The sequence below is a fragment of the Pinus tabuliformis genome, chromosome 4_1 (genome assembly GCF_031772625.1).
Source record: "Pinus tabuliformis cultivar Carrire ecotype Pingquan chromosome 4_1, CPIR1, whole genome shotgun sequence".
In the NCBI taxonomy this organism is placed as follows: domain Eukaryota; kingdom Viridiplantae; phylum Streptophyta; class Pinopsida; order Pinales; family Pinaceae; genus Pinus; species Pinus tabuliformis.
Window position 1 is genome coordinate 73,276,131 of NC_142303.1, and position 27,626 is coordinate 73,303,756.

General features: G+C 38.8%; 1 protein-coding gene across 2 annotated transcripts in view; it reads right to left on the reverse strand.

The window, feature by feature from the left end:
* BTS (zinc finger protein-like protein) overlaps positions 1-27,626 on the reverse strand; it is a 197,811-nt gene that overhangs the window by 37,473 nt on the left and 132,712 nt on the right. For both annotated transcript variants that reach the window (XM_089419241.1, XM_089419242.1), the window contains 2 exons: positions 21,911-22,145; positions 21,759-21,818 (listed from right to left, as the gene is read on the reverse strand). In XM_089419241.1, the coding sequence (XP_089275367.1) occupies positions 21,759-21,818; positions 21,911-22,145 (295 nt within the window). The remainder of the gene's footprint in view (positions 1-21,758; positions 21,819-21,910; positions 22,146-27,626) is intronic.

Sequence of the window (27,626 nt, forward strand, 5' to 3'; positions counted from 1 at the left end):
GAAATGGCCGAAAGAAGAAAACAAGGATTGTGCTACTACTGTGATGACAAATACTCCCCGGGGCATAAATGCAAGGAACCCAAATTCTTTCAAATTGATGTTACTGATCACAGCTCATCTAAGGAAGCCCCACCCCTTGAGGGACCAAAGGAAGAAGATGAGGACACCTAGCAAGACAATGAGCTCCCAGCTACGCCAGAAGAACCAATTATCTCGCTACATGCTTTGGCAGGCATTTCTGCACCCCAAACTCTCAAAATCAAAGGTTTTATTAAACATCACCCTGTAGTAGTATTGATTGATAGTGGCAGCACTCATAACTTTATCCATCAGAGAGTCGTCGAAGCTGTTCATTGTTTTGTCAGGGCAGTCTCTAATTTCCAGGTCCAGATTGCTGATGGGGGGACAATGAAATGTGAAGGCCATTGCAAAAATATCAAACTTCAGATGGGAGAGTACCACCTAAAGACCCACATGTTTGCAATCGACATGGGTGGTTGTGACATTGTCTTAGGTGTTGAATGGCTTTGCACACTAGGCCCAATCACAATGGATTTCCAGGAGTTATATATGAGTTTTAAGCAGAATGACCACATGCATACCCTTCGTGGACTCCAGGCAGGTGCTCCTTTTATCATCAGCTCGCATCGAATGGAAAAGTTGTTGAAAAAGGGCCACCATGGAGTTATCGCCCAATTTAATGCCATCGAGCCCACTGCTCTTCAGATTCATCCTGAGATGCAACAGGTCTTAAACTACCACCAACAGATCTTTGACAAACCTAAAGAGCTTCCAGCCTCTAGAGGGGAACATGATCATAGCATCACTTTGGTCCTAGGGGCACAACCGCAAAATGTGCGCCCATATAGATATCCTTTCACCCAAAAGAATGAAATTGAAAAAATCATCAAGGAACTCCTGGAAGCCGGTGTCATTCATCCTAGCATCAATCCTTATTCATCACCAGTGGTCATGGTGCTCAAGAAAGATGGGGAATGGCGCATGTGTCCAGACTTCAGGGCCCTCAACAAACTCATGGTCAAAGACAAATTCCCTATCCCGGTTGTTGATGATTTGCTGGATGAACCACATAGTGCTCAATTCTTTACTAAGCTAGATCTTCGCTTGGGCTATCGCCAAATACGCATGAAAGAAGTAGATATTCCCAAGGCTGCTTTCCAAACTCATGAAGGCCATTATGAATTTTTGGCCATGCCATTTGGTCTCTATAATGCCCCATCCACTTTTCAAAGCCTCATGAATCACTTGCTCAAACCATATCTCAGAAAATTTGTCCTCGTTTTCTTTGATGACATTCTCATCTACAACCTCACCTGGGAAAAACATCTTCAGCATGTAGACCTGCTCTTGCAACTGCTCTGGAAGCATAAATTATTTGTCAAATTGTCCAAGTAAAGAACAATGTAACAGTGACTAAACAGCTATGCTTGTGATTTGTGACAATTGACTATTAGGTATAAGACCTGAAAGCACTCTTTGTATACTTCTTTTGATCATGAAGGTGACTATTGTGATGATGTTGCAAGATAATAAGACTGTGATGAATGTTGATGACAAGACTCTTGTTATGAGCCTTTATTGTATGACATTCATCCTTGAAAATCACCTACAGGATTCTCCTATTGTTACACCAAAACAGTGAGATGACCTTAACTTGAAACAGTGACATGATCATAAAACAGTGACCTTATGATGAGTGTATATTGACTTGATAACAACAGTGTTCATGTGATGATAGTTGCAGTCCTTAGTGTGGCAGTGATATAATTGACACAGAGATACCTGAGTAGTGACTTGACATACATTCTTGACAGTAAATTGAATTAACTATTGGACATTAGACGTTGACGTGACTTGACATATAAACATGATTGGATTAACTCTTATAGACATGACAATTGACTTGACACCTAGATATGACATATTGACTTAACACATAGATACTTGACAGTAAAGTTGACACTTCGACTTTGACTTGACATAGATTTGTGACTGTGATAACCTAGGAATCTGTACTATACGTCGTATAGTGATGATCTAGAGGTTGTATTGTCTAGGAAGTTGTACTATCTTAGTTGTGCAATCATTAATGACATAACGATGACCTTACAGGGCACCAAGTCATCGAGGACAATATCAACTTGTTGTACAGCTTACTGATGTGAAAAATGGACAGTGGTTTCAGCAGCGATAATAAGACATATGTTGGTATCTCTCTATGGGCAGTGTCTGAGAGCATTGGAAGTAGTTCATAGGGATGACCTAAGGCACATTGGCTTGAGCTATTATCACTCTTACAGGTAGTTTGGCATAGTGATGTGAGTCGTCTGTTTTTGAGCTCTTGATACTTATTCATTCATGAGCAGTGCAGTACAGTTATAGTACCTCCAGTTGTCCATTGAGCAGTGATATGACGTGATCAGTTTGAGTAGTGATTGTAATGTGCAGTTGTCAGTAATGTGCAGCGATTAGTAATGAGCAGTGGTCAATGATGTGCAGTGATTGTCTAGTAGAGGTTGATTTGGTAGTGGATAGCTGGGCAGTTTTATGCAGCAGGATCTGACGGAGTATACAAAGCAGCGAATTCTTCTTTACAACATTCTTATATTGATTCAAAGCACAAGGTAATGCAGTCTGAAAATTCCGGAATGTGGTCCATTGGCTCTTCAAGGTGATCAGAGACACCTTCAGGTTGTGGCCTGAGAACTCTTTAGGGTGGCAAGGTCGTAGCTTGCACAGGGCATTGTGGCGTCCTTTCAGTTAAGGCTGATAAATTACAAGGTGACGAAGCATCCTTCCGACAACAACTGGTAAATAGGGTTTTGGGGCACTCGACATGTTGTGGCCTGACTTACAAGGCATTGGAGTGTCCTTCCGATTGCAACAAGTTATTAAGGTGTACTAGCGTCCTACAAGTTGCAGCCTGTAAATTAGGGATTTCGAGCCTCCATCAGTTGTAGCTGAAAACTTGATGTAATTACTTACTTTTAGAAGGGACAAGATAATTACTAAGAAGCGTTCAGTGGTTTTTGACCTGGAGGGGATTTTCCACCTAAAAATCTTTATCTATTGTCTCTATCTTTCTACATTGTTAGATGGTGTTGTCAACTACTGTTGATATCTGATACTGAATCATAATAATACTGCTAAAGATTAACTAATGCTCTAAAAAGATTAATAAAGTGCTAATTGCTAAGAAATATTGATTCACCCCCCTCTCAGTGTTTCGAACAATTGGTATCAGAGTCGGTTCCCTCTGTAGCAGCTTAACAGCTTGAAGGCAGATCTCAGAGTACAATGATGGGAAAATTGAAGAAGAAATCTACCAAGAGTTCAAAGGAAGATTTAGGTACTGTAATAGTCTCCAAATCTAAAGAAAATCAGTATTGTACACCAACTCCCGAATTTGATGAAGATAATTACTGGATATGGGAATCTAGAATGGTAGTCCATCTAGAAGCTCATGATGTATGGCAATTTGTTGTTTCTGGAGACACATCTATCGACGAATCTAAAAGGTACAATACGAAGGCCTAGAACCATGAATGTCATTTTTAATGTTCTGCCAGAACCTATAAAAGCAAAAGTTGGTCAATGCTCAACTGCCAAAATCCTTTGGAAAAGGTTATATAATCTCTACACAAAGAAGCATTCAAGTCAAGATGTAAATGTTGATAATCATGTAGATCTTGATATTAAGGAATCAAACAAGGATGCTCCTGAAGAAGAAGTTGAAGAAATGAGTGAAATCGAATTTCAAAATGAAGTTGTCAGAGTTATAAAGGAACTCAAGAGTGAAAAGGAAAGGGCTAAATTTCTGGAAGAAGAACTAAAGATAGCAAAAGGACATGTCGGAAGACTTAATAAGAAGAATGAAGAATCCGAGGAAATTATCAGCAGTCTTAGAATCCAATTAGAAGAAGCCAGAAAAGTCGAAGAGTCAAAGAATTGTACACTCAAAGAAGAAGTTGCTCTATTGAAACTCCAAGTGCAGGAAGCAGAGCAGAAAGAGAAAGATTTGGCAAGTCAATTAAAGGAATCTGGTAAAAGGTACGTATCTGAAGTTGATCAAAAGCAAAAGGAATTCGATATAACTATTACAAAAATAGATAGCCTCAAGAAAGAAAATGGAAGGCAGAAGGAATAGATAAAAGTTCTTAACAGAGAAGCAGAAAAGGTCACTCTTCTAAAGCTACAAATAGAAGAAGCAGAAAGAAGACAAATCTTGAAAAGTCAGTTTCAAGAAGACCTTGCTCAAAAGAAAGAAGAACTTGACGCAACCCTTAATGAAGTTAACAAGTTCAAGGATTGGCAAAAGGAACATTTGCAAGTTATTGATAGGAAACATCAAGAATTGGCCCAGTTAAAGATAAAGGCAAAAGAATCAGGTAAGGCTCCATCTGACGAGGGCACAAGCTCTAAATCTTTGCAAAATCAAGATCAAGAAAAGATTGAGAATATGAAACAACAAAACCTATAGCTTGTTGACTTTAAATGTAAAATAAACAAATGTATTTTGTAAATAATATTTATTAATATATATAAAATGTACAAGGTTGTTGAATGTTACAATGAGGCCCTGCTTATATACCTAGGCAAGTGTCCTTTCATGATTGGGCATGTCTTTTAGACATGCCTTTTCACTTAACTAATGACTATTTGAATAATCATTATTTTGATTATTTATTATTTATATTTATTTATATTCATTTTATTTTATATAATTTTATATTCATAACATTGCCTCTCTCTTCAAAAAGCTTTGTCCTCAAAGCTTAATCGCTAATAATTTCTTCCTTGCCCACGTCTTTCCCAGCATGTGTAAGTCATCGATACTATTGTCTTGGAATTAGATTTTATCCATTTCCCTTGAAGATATATATATATATATATATATATATATATATATCTTACTATTATTTTTAATTTTATTTTATTTTATTATATCTAAATTAATTAATTAATTTTTAACGAAGTAACTTTATAAAATTATTATAAAGTAATTTTATAAGTTTATAAAGTAACTTTAATAACATTTACAAAGTAACTTTATAATTAATATTTATGTTATTTTCCTAGATTATAGTTATCTTTATTTTATTTCCTAAATTACTACCCATTGGACGTGTGCCAAATGGCTTGTCTCTTTCAATGGTTACATCGCAAATCTCCATCACAGATAACTCATGCGGTATCTGTGTCTTGTCTGGCCTCTCTTTGATACTTCAAGCACAAGTCAGGTGAAAATGGAAATCGTAGTGACACCCTTCGAAAGGACCGCTATAACACCATGCAAAGCCACGGTCGTAGCAATGCTCACAGTTAAATGTAGGAATCTGTGTCAATACAAGGGGACCCTCCTTGTTATACATGCATGAATATATCTCCTTGAGTGACGTCTAAGCCATCTCCTCCACCACCCTTTCAAGGTGAGCATCAGTGAAGGGATAAATATTGAACTTAGTCACCATGGAGAGCAGAGGTTGGACAGTAGATCGCAGAACGTGTTCATGATTGTTACCGTCTCTATGCTTCTTAACGATGATCCATATCCATTCCGCAATCTTGTTCTTCGCATTAGCAATGTTCACATGCAATATCTCCAATGCCATCTTGCAAAGGGTTAAAACATTTCTTTTGCAGGAATAGGTTTGGTCGAGATACAGAAACAGGTTGCCTATGATATCTATTTGTTCAAAGATATCATGATAAAGAGTTTTTACACAAAATTTGAGGCTTTCTTCCGCACCACGCAATTGGAATGATTTCCGCAATGGGCTTTCAATATGTTGGTTGCACTGTCGTTGTATTGAATAAAAAAGATTTTCTTCCATATTCAAGTCACACATGTGCCTTACAACCCTGTATATTTTCTCCGCAGGCAGGGGTAGTGGAGGTTCCTCACGCGTCCAATACAACAGCAACAACTTCTCTGATGATTTCCAAACTTTTGTGTAGGAAATTACTGGGCACCCCCGGCAGCTCCCTGATTTCTTTAAAGCTTGTTTTATTTCTAGACAGTACTGCAGACTACTCACTCACATCTTGATCCAAATGTGCGCATGAAATTTGAGTCCTACTTCTCTTCACTAAGTGGCCCGCCTGTGATTCAGTGACCTCAGCAATTCTCTCTATAGTGAAGGGATAGACCTCGACACCAATTTCTTCAAAAATCTCCACGCCATAAGGGGCTATAATTTCTCCATCTCTATCCAGAAACGACAAGAATGGGAATATGATTCACCTGAAAGGCTTGCTTGAGATTTTTCCTAGTATTCTCATCAGAGAATAGCAAGGCAAGCCATGGCATGGTTTGTTGGGATTCCTCGAAAGCCTGCTTAATCCTTTTTCCTATATTCGCACCTGATAATTCCCATCGTTCCACAACGATAACAAAGTCATTGTTATACTCATTGTCATCTTCATTATCAATGTCGTCGTCATCACCCTCATAATGAGTATTTGACATAACCTCTTCTTCAAAATTTTCCATATTTATATTAGTTTTTTCATCAAAAGCATTTTCTTCTTCTTTTTCTTTGAATGGTTTCTCTGAAATATCATATACACCCAATTCCACACTAGCCATCTCTGGTTTAAAACCTGAATTTGCAATGTTACTATCAATTGAGGCAGTAATTCTAGACAAATCAACACTAATATGTCCTTGTTCCAGTTTGCCAACAACACGATTAGTCCTATCTGCTGCTAGATGAAGTAAATTTAATAGGAATGCAATGTGCCCATCTTCGATAGAATTAGTTTCACATGTTGTAACTTCCTTAGGGGCATCATCAAGTTCACAAGATTTGGTATTTGCATTGTTGTTAGTTTCAGGAGTCTCTTGATCAATTCCAGGTTCATCAAGATCCTTGGTTTGACTTTCATCCTGATGAACAACCTGACTCTTGATTACAGGAACATTGTTGCTAACATCTAAGTTGTTCACAGAAAAATTACCCCCACTAGGTATTTCAGTTGTGCTTTGTATCTTGAAACCTCTGACAATTGCATCTGATTCTGCATCTGCTTGCCTAATACTGAGCCATTTAATTTTAATTTATTAAACTTTTCAGTGACTTGACCAATGTCCACAGACCTTACATTGTCCACGGGCTTTACATATTCAACAGGGTTATTCATCGCTTCATGGCTATCTCCTACAAACTCATACACAGGTCCTGACGATCCATTTATCCTATCTATTAGTAATGTTGAGGTCCCCACATTTATGAATTCACATCTGTAGAAATTTCTCATTTCCCACCCCGGTTTTCAGTTTCTCCTTATTTCTCCCATATAGTTAAATGCCATTTCCCATAACCATACATTTAACAAGCTAAAAAAAATAAATTTGTTGAAAACACAAATTCTGGAAATTTTACAGAGCTGGAAATTGCAGAAATAAAAATCAGCAGTAATAACAGCGATTAAAACACATTTAAACACTGAAATTTTTGATCAACTTGACCCTGGAAAAACCCCCTACAACTCTTGGGGAAAACCAGTTCGAGAGCTCTTCTTTATTTCTGAAAATGCCTTTTTCACAGTGAGAAATATTCAGCAAAAAAATCAGCAAGCAAATTTACAACTTATCTCTTTTCCCATGCCTCACAGCAAACTGGAAATTACAGCAAACAGGACAGCAATAAATGTTGTACGGCCTCCTCGATTTTCGTGCCCACTTTCAACAATAAATGTTGTTGTACGACCCTCGTTTTGCGTGCAAAAAAACCAGCAAACTGCTCCTCGATTTTTGTGCAAACCACTCCTCGAAAATCGTGCCAAAATCTGCCTTTCACTGTGTGCTGAACCAGCTGTACAAATCTGCTCAACTGCTGCCTTGGAATGTGTGCCACTCTGCTGTCTCCTTCTCCTCCCTGTCCTGAAATCTCCCTTGCTCTCTTGCTCTCTTTCTCCCAATCTGCTCATGAAAGAATGAATGACATTTTCCTCCTTTTCCTCCTTTAATCTAACCCCAAGTGACTTTTGTGTGATCCAAGTGACTTTTGGGTGATCCCTAAATCCAATGGCTGAAATAGATTGAGATCTAAGGCTTAGATTAAATGCTCATTTAAATCTCACTTTTTATTTTTTAATTCACCCCACTTTAATAAAGACCCACTTAGTCATTTATTTCCAAAGTCACTTTTCCTTTCTAATTTTTCATTGACTTTATAAAAGTCACTTTAAAATTAGACTTAGTAACTTTATCACTTAAAGTCACTTTTAAATTAGATTTAACTTTATAAAATTATAAAGTCACTTTAGGAGAAAAATTAAATTCTTTTGGACACTTTTCCCTAGGCCAAAGATCAAAGCCTAAGGGAACCACTTGTCCTCTGGTACCAAATTTCAACACTCCCTCTTACCGAGGAAGGTGTTTCTCACCACACCCATCTTGTCTCTGAAGTAGACATGCTTGCCCCTTGGTAAGGCTTTGGTAAGAATATCTGCAACCTGCTCATCAGTGGAGATATACTCAAGCTTCACAGCGCCTTTCTGAACATAGTCTCTGATGAAATGATATCTGATCCCGATATGCTTTGACCTGTCATGAAAAACTGGATTCTCCGTGGGTTTAATGCAACTCTGATTATCACTGTAAATCACTAAAGGTCTCAACTACTGACCAAATAAGCCAAACAACATCTTGCGAAGCCAGATAGCCTCACAACTAGCTAGACTGGCTGCCATATACTCTACTTCCGCTGAACTCAATGCTACTAATTGCTGCTTCCGGCTGAACCATGACACTACTGCTGAACCCAACCCAAAACAACACCCTGAAGTGCTCTTCCTATCAGAAGCACAACCTGCCCAATCAGAATCAGTGTATCCTGCCAATCTCACTCCATCTCCCTGCCTGTAGTCCAGACCATAATGCACTGTCCCCTGCAAGTATCGCAAAATGTGTTTTGCAGCCACCCAGTGAACCTTCCTAGGCTCACACATAAACTGACTCATCGTGTTGACTGCAAAACAGATATCTGGTCTAGTGTTGACCAAATACATCAAGGAACCAATCAGCTCCTGTACAATGTGGGATCCACCAACTCGGAATCCGAAGCATGAAGTTTCTTCCAGTTGGTGATCATCGGTGTCGACATGGGTCTACAATCCTCCATATGGAATATGCTAAGGATGTCCACAATATACTTCCCCTACCCCAGGAAGAAATGCCCCTCCTCCTGCCACACCTCCAAGCCCAAAAAGTAATGCATCAAGCCGATGTCCTTCATCTCAAACTCCGTCGCAAGATCTCTCTTGCAGTGCTCTATGAGTCTCTCTGAACCTGTAATGACCAAGTCATCCACATACAGCACCAGAATGAGAGGCTCCTCACCAATCACAATAAAGTAAAGGTTCGGATCTGCCTCACTCTTTGTGAAACCCATCCCCTGCAAATATGTATCTATCCTGGAGTACTAAGCTCTGGGAGATTGCTTCAGGGCATAAAGGGCCTTCTTCAGTCTGCACACATGGGACTCCTTCCCATGCACCTCAAAGCCCTGTGGCTGCTCAATGTACACCTCCTCCTGTATGAAGACATTGAGAAATGCAGTCTTCACATCCATCTGGTGGATCTTCCAACCCATCTCTGCTGCTATCGATATAATGGAGCGGATCGAAGTATATCGAGCCACGGGAGCAAAGGTCTCCTCATAATCAACTCCTTCTACCTGGGAGAACTCTCTAGCCACAAACGTCGCTTTGAATTTCTCAATGCTGCCATCTGCAGCGTGCTTTACCTTGTAAAGCCATCTGGAAGTAACCAAGGATTTGCCCTCAGGCCTCGGCACCACCTCCCAAACATCATTCTTCATGATAGAAGAATACTCCTCCTGCATGGCCTCTCTCCAGACCTGCTGGCTAGCTGCCTCCTCATAGCTAGAAGGCTCAGAGTCAAGGATGCTGGTAACCATCGCCACATAGCTACAAAACCTCTCAGGTGGTCTACTCTCTCTGACCGGCCTCTTCGGCTCAGCAACAGATGTGGCATCTCTCAAGGTGTCCTGAAGCCACTTGGGCTTCCTCTTCCCTGAGCGCACTTCTCCCACCGGAGAATGAAACTCCACCTCATCATCATCAGGAGCCTGAACTCCTGACTGTCTGTCTGCTGTCCTCCTGCCTGCACCTAAACCTGTAGAAGCTGAGATACCGTGTGAACTGTCCATCAGTGGACTCCCTAGTGAACTGCTCTGTGAACGTCTCTGCATGCTGCCCGGAGTACCACCCCTCTGGCTCGGTGAGCCACTGCTCACTGACGGACCTGACATCCTCATAGATGTACCTCCTGATCCTCCTGATCCCTGCCCACTGGATCCCTGCGACTGACTCAACTGCTGCTGAGGGTCTGGCTGATCCAGATACTCTAACTCCCGTGACCTCCTGAAGGCCCTGTCCTCCTCGAACTTCACATCCCGTCTGACAACAACTCTCCTCTGTGCAGGAATGTAAATCCGAAAGGCCTTTGAGGTCTCACTGTAGCCCACAAAGATACCCTTCTCTACGGTGGGCTCTAGTTTGGTCCTCTTCTCCTTGGGTATATAGGAGTATGTAATGCATCCAAAGATATGAAGATGACCAATATCAGGCTTCTTCCCAGAGAAAGCCTCCTCCGGAGTCCTGTGCCCCAAGGCACGATGCAGACTCCTATTCTGCAAGTAAACAGTTGTGTTGCAGGCCTCTGCCCACAAAAACAATGGCAACCCCTGATCATGTAACATGGCTTTGGCAGCGCCTATGATGGATCCGTTCTTCCTCTCCGCAACCCCGTTCTGCTAGGGGTTGTAAGGAACAGTGAACTCCCTCCTAATGCCTGCCTCCGCACAATAATCAACAAACTCTCCAAGGATGTACTCTCCTCCATTGTCCGACCTCAGGGACTTGATCTTCCGACCTGTCTGTGTCTCCACAAGAGCTCTGAACTCCTGAAACCGCTTGAAGACCTCACTCTTGGTCTTCAAGAAATAAATCCAGGTCCTCCTGGAGTGATCATCAATGAATAAAACATAGTACTCATTTCCACTCAAGGAAACATGAGACATCCGACCGCTCACATCGGAATGAATCAAATCAAGTATCCCAGTCGCTCTGTTGTCAGTGGTCACTGCTGGGAAAAGGGGATTTGGCAAACTTGCCCATTGCACAACCTCTGCAAGTATCAAAGTGATCAGTACTGAAATCTGGCACACCTGTAGTGATTTCCCGCAACGTCCTCAAGGCTCCATGATACATATGTCCCATCCTATAGTGCCAAATCTCACACAGCTCAAAACTGCTAGCTCTGCTGTCGGTACTACTGCTCAATGCCAAAAGGGGCTGGAATGCAAACTTGTACACATTTGCATGGCGTACACCTATCACTCTAGCTGAATCAGCTGGAGTGCCCCTGGGATACATCAACACCTGTCCTCCCCTGAACAGTACCTCATATCCTCTGTCCTCCAAAGCTGAGACGGATATGAGGTTCTTCCTCATCCCTGGCACATAAAGAACCTCTGACACCTTCAAGGGAGGTTTGGACTCCCTCTGAAATGTCATTGTCCCCACCCCGACTGCTCTAACAACTCTGTCATCACCGAGTACTACCTCAATATCAGTGCCACTCTCTGAAAGCTCTGAGAAGTACTCCCGGACTCCTGTCATGTGACGTGAAGCCCCACTGTCCACATACCAGATACCTGAAGATGCTCCGCTAATCGAGGGAAAAGCATGCTCCCTCTGAACCTGTGTGGCAGGTGATCCTGCACTAGAGGACTCACACGTAGTGAACGCAAACTCCCGGTCAAAACGACCTGCAAAGTCCTCAATCTCTGCTGAAGCTGCCACGTCCTGGTTCTTCCCCTTCTTCTTCTTCTTCTCCGGACACACAACTGCATAGTGTCCCATCTTCTGACAATTCCAACACTTCACCTTGGAATAGTCCTTCTGTGTGTTCCCCTGTTTACCTTTACCTTTGCCTTTGCCCCCACCACTACTTGTGGAAGCCTGCTTCTTCCCTTTGCCTTTCTTGCCTCCTGCCACCAGTGCTACATCCTCATCCTGCTCAACTAGCTTGGCTGCCCCAAGCTGACCTTTCCTAATCTCTGTCTGAATGCAATCATCCCAAAACCTCTCCCATGTGGGAAGGGTCTCACGTGCACAAACCCCATCAGCGAAGTTCAACCATGAACGGGGGAGGCCATTCACTGCAATCTGCACCAACTCAGTGGGTGGAATGGCCTCTCCAATCGCTGCCAACTCATCTCTCACATTAATAATCTTTGTGAGATATCCAGCTGCACTATCATTACCCATCTTAATGTTCTTTAGCTTCTCCTTCAGGACCATCTTCCGGTTCTCATTGGTACTCTGGTAGAGATTGGACAATGCTGTCCACATCTCATGGGCATTGCTCTTTCCTCTCACATGAGGAATGCAATGGTCTTTGATTCCGTCTAGAATCAGCCTCTTACCCTTGTTGTTCTTTTTATTATAAGTTGTCAACTGAGTAGCATCAGTAGGCACAACAACAGGGTTCTGTGTGGTATGCACCATGATATCCCAGACTTCTGCCTCCTCAAAGATACTCTGCAATCTCTCCTTCCAAACGCTGTAATTTATATGCCCATCCAGCCTATCCTCCACCCTCAGTCCAAATGACATCCTGTTGTCCTAAAACTGAAAAATAGCACTGCTGTAGTAAAGATAAAACTGTTGTTTATGAAAAAATCAGCTTGCTGGAATTTTCTGAGTGAAAAATCAGCAGCTGTAATTTCCTTTTGTTGTCCCAAACTACCCTTCAGCACTCAAGCTCTGATACCATGTAGAAATTTCTCATTTCCCACCCCGGTTTTCAGTTTCTCCTTATTTCTCCCATATAGTTAAATGCCCTTTCCCATAACCATACATTTAACAAGCTGAAAAAAATAAATTTGCTGAAAACACAAATTCTGGAAATTTTACAGAATGCTGGAAATTGCAGAAATAAAAATCAGCAGTAATAAACAGCCATTAAAACACATTTAAACACTGAGATTTTTTGTCAACTTGACCCTGGAAAAACTCCCTACAACTCTTGGGGAAAACCGGTTCGAGAGCTCTTCTTTATTTCTGAAAATGCCTTTTTCACAGTGAGAAATATTCAGCAAAACAATCAGCAAGCGAATTTACAACTTATCTCTTTTCCCATGCCTCACAGCAAACTGGAAATTACAGCAAACAGGACAGCAATAAATGTTGTACGGCCTCCTCGATTTTTGTGCCCACTTTCAGCAATAAATGCTGTTGTACGGCCCTCGTTTTGCGTGCAAAAAAACCAGCAAACTGCTCCTCGATTTTTGTGCAAACCACTCCTTGAAAATCGTGCCAAAATCTGTCTTTCACTGTGTGCTGAACCAACTGTACAAATCTGCTCAACTGCTGCCTTGGAATGTGTGCCAAGCTGTTGTCTCCTTCTCCTCCCTGTCTAGAAATCTCCCTTGCTCTCTTGCTCTCTTTCTAACAATCTGCTCATGAAAGAATGAATGACCTTTTCCTCCTTTTCCTCCTTTAATCTAACCCCAAGTGACTTTTGGGTGATCCAAGTGACTTTTGGGTGTTCCCTAAATCCAATGGCTGAAATAGATTGAGATCTAAGGCTGAGATTAAATGCTCATTTAAATCTCACTTTTTATTTTTTAATTCACCCCACTTTAATAAAGACCCACTTAGTCATTTATTTCCAAAGTCACTTTTCCTTTCTAATTTTTCATTGACTTTATAAAAGTCACTTTAAAATTAGACTTGGTAACTTTATCACTTAAAGTCACTTTTAAATTAGATTTAACTTTATAAAATTATAAAGTCACTTTAGGAGAAAAATTAAATTCTTTTGGACACTTTTCCCTAGGCCAAAGATCAAAGCCTAAGGGAACCACCTGTCCTCTGGTACCAAATTTCAACATCATTCATTGAGCTCCCTAATTGATGTAAAGTTGATGAACTTTCATCAACAGATAAAGAAATGCCAACAGGACTTGAGAAAGAGACAACAAAAACAGAATCAAGTTCTTGAGGTAATTTTAACATCTTCTCACTGTTCTTTCTGGTCAAATCAAAAGAAGAGGCTGAAGCTTCCTTTGAATCATCATATTTCAATATAGAAGGTGCCTTGTGTTGATTCTTCTTTCTAGAATTCTTTTTTGAATGCTCCCTTGTTGTTGAACCTGATGTTTTAACAGAATAGCCTTTGGAATTTTCATGGCCAGAGGTTTTGTGATCCCAGTTTTGGAGTGAAAACAGAGGCACAGGATGAAACCACATCAACAACTAGCACTGACTGAGCTGAAACAGTTGTGCATGTCATTGAGTGTTTGATGTCATCAGTAAATGATGGCATTATTTGAGATTGCAACGATCCAAGAACTGGAAAAAGAGGTGTCATCCGCTTCCCTGATTTATTATCTATATTATTAAGATTATCAATCTCTTGTGCAGTTGCTCTCTTCTTGCATGCTTCACCCATTGTAGTATTAGAAGCTTGGCTTCATGAAACCTTCTCATCAAAAGTTGGCTCATGGGTAGTGCGATCAATGCTTCTATAAATTTTGTCATCTTGGCGAAGAACTTCTTCATCTTCAGTAGTCACGTATCCACTTTGATTTTCAATTTCATTCATGTTACCCTGAGGAGTTCATATTTTGTCATGTTCAACATTACTTCCTTGATTTGGGCATTCTTTATTGTTAGTCTCCCTCATGTCAATTTATTATCCCTTTAGACATGTTGTAATTTCTGCACATTATTTTTTTAATTGCTGAAATGTTTCTTGAATTTCACTCAACTGCTCAATGAATTCAGGACCTAAACTTAATGCCATATTGTGCAACGGATAATGTCCAAAGGCTCGCATGGCTCTGATACCACTAAAACAACAAACCTTGTAGCTTGTTGACTTTAAATGTAAAAAACACAAATGTATTTTGTAAATGATATTCTATTAATATATATAAAATGTATGAGGATGTTGAATGTTACAATGAGGCCCTACTTATATACCTAGGCAGGTGTCCTTTCATGATTGGACATGTCTTTTAGATATGCCTTTTCACTTAACTATTGACTATTTGAATAATCATTATTTTGATTATTTATTATTTATATTTATTCATATTCATTTTATTTTATATAATTTTATATTCGTAACAGAATATTGCAGCTTCAAAGAATGATGGTGAAGCAGTCAAGGACAAAGGACAATGAAAGACTACACCACCGCTTTCAAAGAATAACAAATACAAATGACCATCCAAGCATGCTCGTTCATTTAATGGTTATTGTTTTTCATGTACTAACTATGGACATTTGGCTAGGGATTGTGAAGTTGTTGACAGGTACAATTATCAAAGACTACCACCTCCAAAGAAGAATGAATCCAAACATGATAACTCATCCTTATATACCTAGGCAGGTGTCCTTTCATGATTGGGCATGTCTTTTAGATATGCCTTTTCACTTAACTATTGACTATTTGAATAATCATTATTTTGATTATTTATTATTTATATTTATTCATATTCATTTTATTTTATATAATTTTATATTCGTAACAGAATATTGCAGCTTCAAAGAATGATGTTGAAGCAGTCAAGGACAAAGGACAATGAAAGACTACACCACCGCTTTCAAAGAATAACAAATACAAATGGCCATCCAAGTATGCTCGTTCATTTAATGGTTATTGTTTTTCATGTACTAACTATGGACATATGGCTAGGGATTGTGAAGTTGTTGACAGGTACAATTATCAAAGACCACCACCTCCAAAGAAGAATGAATCCAAACAAGATAACTCATCCAGGTACGCTTGTTTATTTAATGGTTATTGTTTTTCATGTACTAACTATGGACATATGGCTAGGGATTGTGAAGTTTTTTACAAGTACAATTACCAGAGGCATCCACAAAACCCTAGAAGCGAGTTTGCAGGATCACAAGACAGGTCCCATGATGATTTTGTCAACAAAATGTACATGCCAGATGGGCCAAACATTGAATGTTTCAAATGCCATAACTATGGCCATATAGCTCACAATTGCAAATACCAAACGGAATCTTCTATGGATGACATTAAATGCTTCAAATGTCATAATTATGGGCACATAGCTCGAGAGTGCAGGTACAAGAAGGTCTCGAAAGAAAAACACAAACAAGAAGATCAAGCAGATAACAAAGTCTCAACAGCCATGCTTTCAGGATTCGTAAGGGTGAAAGGTAATAATGAATCAACAGGTACATTGAACAATGCCACACGTCAGGATGACCCAACCGAAGAGTTGGGTGACACATTATTTTTAAGATATATGGCACAGGTCTACGTTTGACAAATATGCAGAACTATGGGCATAATAGCAACTTCAAGTCAAACATATCAAGTCCATAGCAAGTTCAAGAGGAGTAGAACAATTAAAGGATTACAGGTCCACAGTGATCGATCATTAAAAGCGTCATCAGCATCGATAGCAGGTTAACACTACAGGGTTATAGATGGTCATCCATATAAAGCATAGTCTGACATGGGGAGACAGGGCATTATAGTAAGTATTGAGGAAAGCACTTCGAAATAGACAAGTACTTTGCAGGAAGAAAGAGGAAGGCTTCTCGTCTAGGGGAGCACAAGCAGGTTACAGGAAGTAGTCAGATTGTCAGGGGGAGTCACCCTTTGCCATTGATGTCAAAGGGGGAGAGAAATCATGAGAAGGAGATGGAAGCATGAAGTTAGGGGGAGTTGTACTTGCAGAAGGAGTATGTGTGTTGCCATCAATGACAAAGGGGGATATTGTTGGATGGTGTTGTCATTGATGTCAACCTTGGGGTTTGACTAGGTTTGACTTTGACTGAAACACCCGTCATTGATGTCAAATTGATAATGAACGCTTCTTATAATTGTTTGGATTACATCAAGTTGGAAGCTCCATTGTTGGATGGTTGAAAACCTAGTTCCTACGTTACCGGATCCGCGGGGGTCAAGCGGTGAAACGTCGGATCCCCGAATCCGAAACTAGTACAGATACGGATACGGTGGGATCTGTACGATCAGTTAACAAAACGTTGATTGTGCAGTTCAGGTGGGTTTGGATTTTAGTTAACAGTTGATCCAACTCAGTTAAGTGAAATTTTGTTCTTGTTTAACTTCTAGTTTAACTCCCGATTTAGCTGCAAGGTATTCTATAAAAGGACGATGGTGAAATCGATTTTAGCGTGGGTTAATAGCGTCGTGGAGAGCACGCATCTGTGCGGCGTCGTGGGTAGAGCTGTGCGGCGTTCTTTGCCCACAGCAGGCGAGCCATCTTTCCCCGTGGGCGTCGTGGGTCGGGCAGAGGACCAGGCGCGCGTTGCAGGCTTGGGCGTCCTCGTCTCAGTTCCCCGTGGGCGTCGTTGGTCGGGCAGAGCACCAGGCGTGGGTGTCGGTGTCTCGCTTCCCTGTGGGCGTCGTTGGTCGGGCAGAGCACCAGGCGCGCGCAGGTTGCAGGCGGTCGTCGTGGATCAGTCGCTGCACGGTAGGTTCATTTTAATTTGTGTGTTTTATTTTATTTTTTTCTTATTTTTATAACATATATGGTATACATAATACCTATAACTTATAATTTGATATGGTTAAAAATTATTTTTTTTTTATAAATAAAATTAAATATGGTTAAAAATTAATATATGGTTTATAATTTTATTTTAATAATTATAATTTATATCAATTATTCAAATACGTATTATGTGTATTGTTTTTTTTTATTAATATTTAAATTTTATATGTTGATTAGTTTTTAAAATTTTAAATTATGTATATTTAAAAATTAAATATGGTTAAAAATTAAAAAGTAAATATGGTTTATAATTTTATTTTAATAATTATAATTTATATCAAAATTGTCAATATGTATTATGTGTATTGTTTTTTTTAATTAATATTTAAATTTTATATGTTGATTAGTTTTTAAAATTTTAAATTATGTATATATATAATTAGTTATTAACTTATTTATTTAAATTTCAAATTATTTATTATAAAATAATAATTTAGAATTTTATATTTTTTTGTAATTTTATTGCGCCATACACATGCATATATATAATAAATTATAATATATTAGGAATAACAATTTAGAATTTTGGTATGAGAATGACAATTTTATTAATTTAATAATTTATATTTGCCTTTGGTTATCAATGCAGGTGTGACAAACTATTAAACATGGAACCATTACAGCATGAATCTAGTGAAGGAATAAATGTCAATAAAGATCCAAGATCTCCTTTATGGCAGTATGTGGAAATTCTTGGCAAAAACTCTGGTGGTGGTTCGTACAAGTGGAGATGTAGTGAATGCAATAGCGTTCGAAATGGCTCATACACTAGGGTGAATGCCCATCTCACTAGGAAAACTAACACAGGTGTGTTAGTATGCAACGGTCCAAATGGTCCAAATGGCCAACCTGGGACAGGTTTGAGTCCTGCAAAAGTTAAGTTTTATGTATCTTTGCAAGATGCTGCTGATAGGAAATTTAGCAAGGGAAAACTCCCTATGCAAGCCTCTACAACCAAGTCTTCATTGCCATCTACACCAGCTCTCACAAGTAATAAAAGGCCTACTCTAGGACCTCTTGAAGCAGCGTTCAATAACCAGGGTAGAGAAGTTGCAGATGAGCATGTTGCTCGTTGCATTTATGCAAATGGACTGCCATTCAATTTGGTGCGCTCTCCTTATTGGCAACAAATGATTAAAGCAGTTAATGAAGCACCAAAAGGATACAAGAGCCCCGGGTATGAAAAGGTACGCACCACTTTGTTAACATTAGAAAGAAAATTTGTGGATAGACAATTACAATCAATCCGTGATACATGGGCAGAAACAGGGGTGTCCATCGTTTCTGATGGATGGAGAGACCAAAGAAATCGCCCTTTAATTAATGTTATTGCAATTTGTCCCCAAGGAGCAATGTTTTTGAAGGCCATTGATTGCAGTGGAGTGGAAAAAGATGCAACATTCATCTCGACAATTCTTATTGATGCAATAGAAAGTGTGGGGTCACAAAATGTTGTCCAAGTTATCACAGACAACGCAAAGGTTTGTAGAGCAGCGGGCCTGATTGTGGAGGGTCAATACAATCACATATTTTGGACTCCATGTGCAGTGCATTCATTGAACCTTATGCTAGCCAAGAATGGTGAAATTGAGTGGATCAATGAAATATATGTAGCATCAAAGGAGATCCAAATGTTTATCACCAATCACTCAATGTCCCAAGCCATATATCGAAGTTTTGCAAAGTTGGAGCTACTAAAGGTACTCCAATTTTAATCAATGTTATGCATTATGAGTTCTCAATTTTAATGTTCAATTTATTTTATGTCTGATTTAAGATTTTACTTTTCAATATGTTTATGTAGGTTGCCGAAACTCGTTTTGCTTCCCACACTTTAGTCATAAAAAGGCTTTTGGAGGTCAGACAAGCATTACAGGCAATGGTCATTGACCCTCTTTGGGAATCATGGAGGACTTCAACTTCTGATAGAGGACAAAGAATAAAGTATATCATTCTTGATGATTGCATGGTGGGACAAGGTCCAATACCTTTTGCAGTTCACAGAACCAATTCTAACCATGATTAGGGCATTCGACACAGATATTCCTTGCTTGGGGGAAGTCTATGAAAATATAGATAGTATGTTGGAGAAAATACGGGAAATTATCAAGGCAAGTGAGCATGACCCCTTTGAAGTATTTTACAATGAAGTGAAAGACATAGTTACAAAAAGGTGGAACAAAATGACCACACCATTACACCTTTTGGCGTATGCTCTACACCCCAAATATTACCATTCCAAAATATTGTCTTTACCTGGTAGAGCAGCACCAAACAGAGATTCTGAAGTGGTACAAGGATATAAGACAGCTTTGAGGAAAATCTATAGGGAAGTTGGAATTGCAAAGGATGTACGTGAGGAATTTGGAGCATTTGTACAATCCACTGGGATCTTCTCAGATCCAATAGCCATGGATGATCGGGGGCATATGGATCCTATTACTTGGTGGGGCTTTCATGGTGGAGATAGCACTTATCTCTCAACTCTAGCCACGAGGTTGTTATCGCAGGTTGTCAGTTCCTCATCAGCTGAGAGGAACTGGAGTACATATGGCTTCATCCATTCGGTAAAGAGAAACAGATTGGGAGCAGCAAAGGCTGAAGATCTTGTATATGTCCATTCCAACCTTCGCCTTCTATCACATTCTACTTCAGAGTATAAAAAAGGTCCAAATAGGATGTGGGATGTGGAACCTGAAATATCTGACTTGAACATGACATTGAATGCCATGACTCACCTTAATCTACTTGAGGATGCTACACAACCAGTTCCTACTTCTGCAACAACTTCTAACATTCCTGGCGCACGATCGTCTATTCATGATGTAGAGTTGCAATATGTAGATGATGATGATGTAGACCCATTTCATGATATGTAGACACACCTACTCTATATTATCATATTAATAAAGTGATCATTGATGAAACATTCATTTTGCTTTTACTACTATCATCTTTGTATGAGGCAAGATGCATCATTTTAGTGTTCAGATTCATAAATTGTCTAATTATTTTAGTTCTAATGTTGTGATTCATGAATGGTTTTGATTTTAAACATCAAATGTATTTTTTAAAATTTTAAAAAATATTATTATATATTTTTGTACTTGTTGTATCCTTGCCATATCCGGATCCTAACTTTTCAAAAATCCAACGGATCCGGATCCGTATCCGTATCCTGGTAACTTAGCCTAGTTCCTATGGTTTGGGTTCCTTGGACTAAGGGCATACCCCAACCATGTTGAAGATTTTTTAAGTAGCAAATCATTGAGTTTGGATTGGAGATCCATGTCACTGAATTCTCCCCGGAAAGATATTCCGGTGGTATGTGGAACGCCACGTAGTTCCTCTTGGTTTGAGAGATATTCACAATTGAAGTTGGTGACCCTAGTTGATGGGATAAAACCCCATAGGAGTGTGACTTCGTACATTATCATCGGTTATGGGCATCCAAAATTAGGCATAAGGGTTCCTTGCCATATCTTGTGGAAGAATCACCTTAAGAAAGCTATAACCAATGTATTGCACCCATAAGAAGCATCCCTTACAATTTTAAAGACCAAATTCCTCACTATAAATTTAGTCGTCCTCCTACATAGAAACTAAGTTAATTAATTAATTAATTAAGGCTGTTTTAATAATTAACAATTTAAGACTCCTCCAACCTTCACCTAAGGGCCCCTAACTAAGCCCACACATATGCCTATAAAAGGAGACACATTACATTATCTTAACTACATCATAATTCAACAACACTCTCATTGTCTTTAGCTCTGTAATCTTTGACCTATTGAGAAACTTCTGAGGCAGAGGAAAGGTTCGAACTCATGAGGCAAAGTTTTTGTTGGAGACTATTATGTAAAAAAAAGTAATAATTTTGTAATTATAGATTAACTAGGCAAAAGTGCAGGATCAGAGGAATAAGTTTGAGCTAAAGTCGTATCATTTTTCCTGCAATGTTCAGCATAAAAAATGGCAATCAGGCAGGCAGATATAATAAGGCATTTATAAGAAAGATATGCCATTATTGTCTATTTTTGTTTGTTAAAAAACTCCCACCTATTGACAACAATACAACACAAAGCTATAAAGTAGAGAGAGAAAAATGAACAGAGAAACAAGATGACTTACACCCATGTCTCCCAACGACTTGCTACATATTGGGCATGTATAATTACTGCAGGTGTATGCCTACACATATCAAAAACAAGCAAAACGAAAATCCTTCAGTTAAGTTAGACAAACAATTACAGACAAAGTACCATAAGAGAAGAATTAACTACCTGGAAACAAGCTGAATGCATAAAGTGGCCACAAGGAAGAGATTTCACTGGGGCACTAGAAGTGAAGAGGAAGTCACTGCATATTGGGCAGTTTGACTCAAGCCCCTTTTCTCGACATTTATGCATTGCCAGTGTCTTTGACATACAACAATTGCAAGTCATGCAATGGAAGAAATCAATACCGAGTCCTTTTCCAACACGACATAAATTGCAGAATGGGCAATGGTATACTTCTCTGCCACATACATAGGATCAGACTTATTAGATTCTATAGTAGTAAGAAAATGAGTAAATCATGATAAGTCTTCATGTTCTGCACATACAAACATAATTTTTTTGCTTTTCTTTATCCCCTATACACTTGATTTCTCTTAACCATCCAAAGACATGATTCTATTGATCAATTGCAATCATCTATGAACACTAATATATTTTCTCCCATATGTATACCTTCCATGGATGCACAGAGTGGTGAATATGATCACTTCAAAGATTATCATTGGCTGAAAGATGAGTACCTATCATATTCTTTGAAAATAATCAACTACTAATTTTTCTTATGAATTTTATAATGCTAATCACTTTATTCACGGCACTGGATCTCCTCTTGAGTGTTAGTGAATGCTTGAGTTATTTGGTGAATCAAGTTCCTCTTTGCATCCATTGCATCCTTATTACTTTCATGTATTCACTATACTAGCATTCATTTTCAATTCTTTCAATGATTATAACCAGTTACAGGGAAATGTTTTGTCACATTCAACACACGAGGAAGGTGATTATAACGTTCAAATCATTTCTAAATATGTTCAAACTGATTTATCTTTATTTTCTACTAGCCAAGAATCTTGTGCTTTAAGCAGTCCATCTGATCAACAAATTAAGTATGAAGTGCCTAAACTAATTGACAAGTATCTGTATAATCATATAATGAGATTATAACCCATAAATATCAATTAATGTAAAACAACCATCATTAGATACACTAGTGTGAAAATGAATAATCAAATGATTCTTGTTATGACCAGAATTATGTTACCCTTACCCTATAGGATTCAAACCCGAAACTTGCTTTTGCACAAACATGACATAATCTGAACAAAATATATGTGGACTTTGAAACCCTAAAAATCATGGCGAGAAAATCAATTGAGGTTGGATTTGGGAATGTTGGGAATCACGATTGTCGTTAGACCAAAACCCGCTAGTGTTAGTCAACGATCGCATCGCCAGAGATAAGGATCCACAAGAGGCGGTTAGTCAATGTCACAAAACACACAGGGAGTGTTGGTTTATCCAATGTCCAACAATCTCCCCCTCAACGCGAACTAGGTGTGTATCGAACTCATGACCTACGCTCTGATACCACTTGTTGGGAATCACGATTGTTGTTAGACCAAAACCCGTCGGTGTTAGTCAACGATCGCATCGCCAGAGATAAGGATCCACAAGAGGTAGTTCGTCCATGTCACAAAACACATGGGAAGCACCTGACAAACTGGCAATTGTACACACAATATTCGGTTCTTTTCCCTTCGGTTCAATTCCCCAAGGATAAGTGTCACACTCTGTTTATGCCTTGCACTTCATGTCGTGATTGTTCCTCATTATGTTATGAATTAGATATAGGTTAAATATATTTATCTGTGCACTATATCCTATTCATATTTGCAAGATGCATATATTCAGTCTTATCGGTCAAATTTTCAACCACTTATGAACATTAATATAATTTGTTTCTAGACCAGCTTATGTATATTTTTGAGACCAAGGCCTTGATTGTGAACAGGAGTATTACTTTTTGCTTCCACAGAGGTGACTGTTTCAAGGTATTCTAAAGCAAATGAGAATTTCTTCAACCTATTACTACAGTTTTTTCTGGATACAGTAAAACGTGCATAGGAATATTAATATAGGATAACAGCAGCATTCGGTGAGCTAGAGGTATTAGAGGACAGTATAATTCTATAGAAAAGACTAGAAATCTTCATAAAAAGATGTAAAGGCTAAAATATGCAGAGCAGACATCCAAGTGGACCTACTTAATGGCAACCAAAATGTACATTATTGAAGCTGCCATCCACTCAATAAGCAGCTGGAAAAACCATTTTCCACCATCATCACAAACTTCTCTCTATCATCATTTGATGTGGCCCTGTTCTACAAATTCACTTGCCCAGCAGTTGGAATTCCTTATAATACATTGCAATAACACTCAGTTGCACTCCAAATCCCCTTCACAGCTCCAACTTGTTGAGTGAAAAGACAAAAAACATCAAGACAAAAAAAGGCATTAAGACTCAAGACCACAACTGCGAGAAAAATCAGTAAAAAATAATCATGATTTTTTAGTAAACCACGTGATGTGTGTTTTAAGGGAAAAATCATGATTTCTTCAGGAAGAAAAAATCATGATTTTCAACACATTGCCGAAAAATTGATGCCATTATCAACACTGCTCCCAAGCTCCAGCAGAGGAACAATTCCTAGGTCAACCATTCAATCAATAGGTTAGTGTTATGCGATATGGCCATGGGGCAAACTTGAGTAACCCTTTCCTTGGTACTGTTTTTTTTCACCCTTTATTTAGCCTTTTACTTTGATTTGATTAGCTTGTTTTGCAAGCTTAATTAATTTCATTTAAGACCCCTTAAGATGGGCAATTCATTGTTCAATGGGTTAATATATTTCTTTAAGTCCCTCTTACTTTGATAGTCATGATATGCATGGGAGCATGGTGGTGGCCTCACACGAGGGGTTGAAGCTTGAGCTAACTTGGCTTTTGACTATAAATCATCCCTTGCCAATTTTTTTAACATTTAGCACATGCTCTTTAATTCTTTCTTTTGCAGTTGCATGAACCTTTGGGCATTTCCAAGACCCTTTTCTCATAGGATGAGGCAATCAAGGAACCAATACAGGAGACCAACAACAACCAACTCAGAAGGTAGGAGAATGAACAAAGGGGATGTGTAGAAGGTGTTAAGTGTGGAAGGACATGGTCACGTTATCTCAATATAGGCCTCGTATTCGTGCCCGTCCTAGATTGTGAAAGGAAACCCTGTGCGTGGTCACACTTTACTAGAAGGAGAAGATAACAACCAAAGTGAAATAAGGAGGCAAGTATAACTTTCATGATAACATTATTTGATTTCAACCCATGATCCTTACTTAGATGCCTATAACATTAACTATAAGCACCTCATATGAAACAATGGCTACTGTTGTTGACTTACCTTCATTGGATGAGCATGTTAATCAAGTGGATAAGCGAATTGTAGAAAAAATTGACTACTCAAAGTTCGTATACTCATAGGAATGCTTTGATACCAATGTAATGAACAAAGTTCATATACTCAGAGGAATACTTTGATACCAATGTAGCTGCCCTAAAAACTATGCCCATGTACATGTACCTTTGTCAAACCTTATAAATAAAAAATCATTTTGTTGGGATGATGAAGCAGAAAAGTGTTTCGAAGACTTAAAAGAAATTATGTCTAATGCACCTGTATTAACAACTCCTAATTTTTCAAAACCATTTATAATCGAATGTGATGCTTCAAGTTTTGGTATAGGAGCAGTATTGATGCAAGATGGTCATCCAATAGCTTTCGAAAACAAGAAGCTCAATAAGCGAGAACGTCTTAAGTCTACATACAACAAAGAAATGCTCGCTATTATGCACGCACTAGCCAAGTGGAGGCAATATCTTTTGGGAAGTAAGTTCTCCATACGAACAGACCATAACAATCACCAGTACCTCCTCCAACAAAAAACATTCTCTGAAGAACAGCAAAAGTGGATTGAAAAAATTGTTGCTTTTAACTTGGAGATAATACATAAAAGGGGAAAGGACAATGTTGTGGTAGATGCTCTCTCCAGAAAAGATGAAGAAACATCCTTGTTTGCAGTCTCATCTGTAATCTCATAATGGCCTAATGAAATTCGAAGTGAGTATGCAAAAGATCCAGAAACAAGTGCTATAATCAATAATCTCCCTCAGAATTCAAAATTTGAATGGAAAAACGATATTTTGTGGTACAAGGGAAGGATTTACCTAAGTCCAAATTCCAAATTTAAAGTCAAGGTTCTCAAAGAGTCCCATGATTCACTGTCAGTCGAACATGTAGGTTTCTTTAAAACCTACTATAATGCACGTCAATCATTTTTCTAGAAGGGAATGAATAATGATATTCAAAAATATGTAGCAAAATGTGATCAATGTCAGCGAAATAAAAGTGAGAACATTATGACCCAAGGTCTGCTCCACCTTTCAAATATTCCAAACCAAAAATGGGTAGAAATATCAATGGATTTTATTGAAGGATTACCCATGTCAGACTGAAAAAATAAAATTCTTATCGTAGTAGACAGACTTACAAAGTATGCACACTTCATAGGAATAAAGAAATCAGATTCAGCAAAAGACATCACCGAGATATTTTGCAAGAATGTCTACAAATTACATGGATTTCCTAAAGTCATTGCTAGTGATAGAGATGCCAAGTTTAAAGGGAATTTTTGGAAGGAGTTTTTCAAACATATTGGAACATACCTCAACAAGAGTTCTGCATATCAAACCCTCAAACAGACGGTCAATCAAAAACTGTCAATAAGTGCTTAGAAGCTTACCTTCGTTGTTATGCAGCAGACAAACAAAATAAGTGGGCTCAGTGGTTACATCTCACCGAATGGTGGTACAATTCAGCTTATCACACTTCCGCAAAGATGACCCCATTTCAAGCTTTGTACAGATATGAACCTCCTAAATGGAAGGATTTGGCCATTTTCGAGACAAAAGTTCCCGCAATTAAGAAACAATTAGAAGAAACCCAAAAAAAAATTCAAACATTCGAGGAAAATTCAAGTATTGCAAGAAATCGCATGAAGCAACAGGTCAACCAACATAGAACAGAGAGAGAATTTGAAGTTGGAGAATGGGTATTTGTTAAACTTCAGCCTTACAGGCAATTATCCCAAAAACAAAAAGGAAAAAACAAATTGGCGCCAAAGTTTTATGGGCTATATCAGATTAATAAAAAGATCATCCAAGTAGCATACAGCTTAAGCCTCTTGGATAATAGTTGAGTTCACAACGAGTTTCCATGTATCATGTCTTAAAAGGGCATTGAGCAAACACCAATCAGCACAGACAACTTTGCTGATATTAGATGATGAAGGCAAGTTCATCTTAGAACAAGAAGGAATTGTTACCACTTGTGAAAGGAAGTAACGACCTCGAGTAATTAAAGACTACCTGATCAAGTGGAAGAATTTTCCAGAAGAAGAAGCCTCTTGAGAGACAGAAGTATTTCGCCAAAAACCCCCGATATTATGTATGCTTTGAAGAAAAATCATATTTTCAAGGGGAGGGCAATGTTATATAAAAATTAATTAGGGTAATTTTAGGTCGATTAAGACGAAAGGGCACGATCATAAGATCATGTCCTTTCCCGAAAGAGTACCCTTAGCAGTATATAAGTCAGGGACCCTCGGTGTAAACCAGCATCCTTCAATTTATTGAATAAAATATATATGTATTACTATTATTTACTGAGATTGTGTACTCCATTCTCCCAAATGCTCATGTGAGAATGATACGAAAGCCTCCTTGTTGCTAGTACACTCTCCTTTGAACTGAGCGTATTTCCCTCCTCTAGTAGTATGTGCAATCTCTTTGTACTCCACCTCCCTTCCTCTCAATGTTACACAT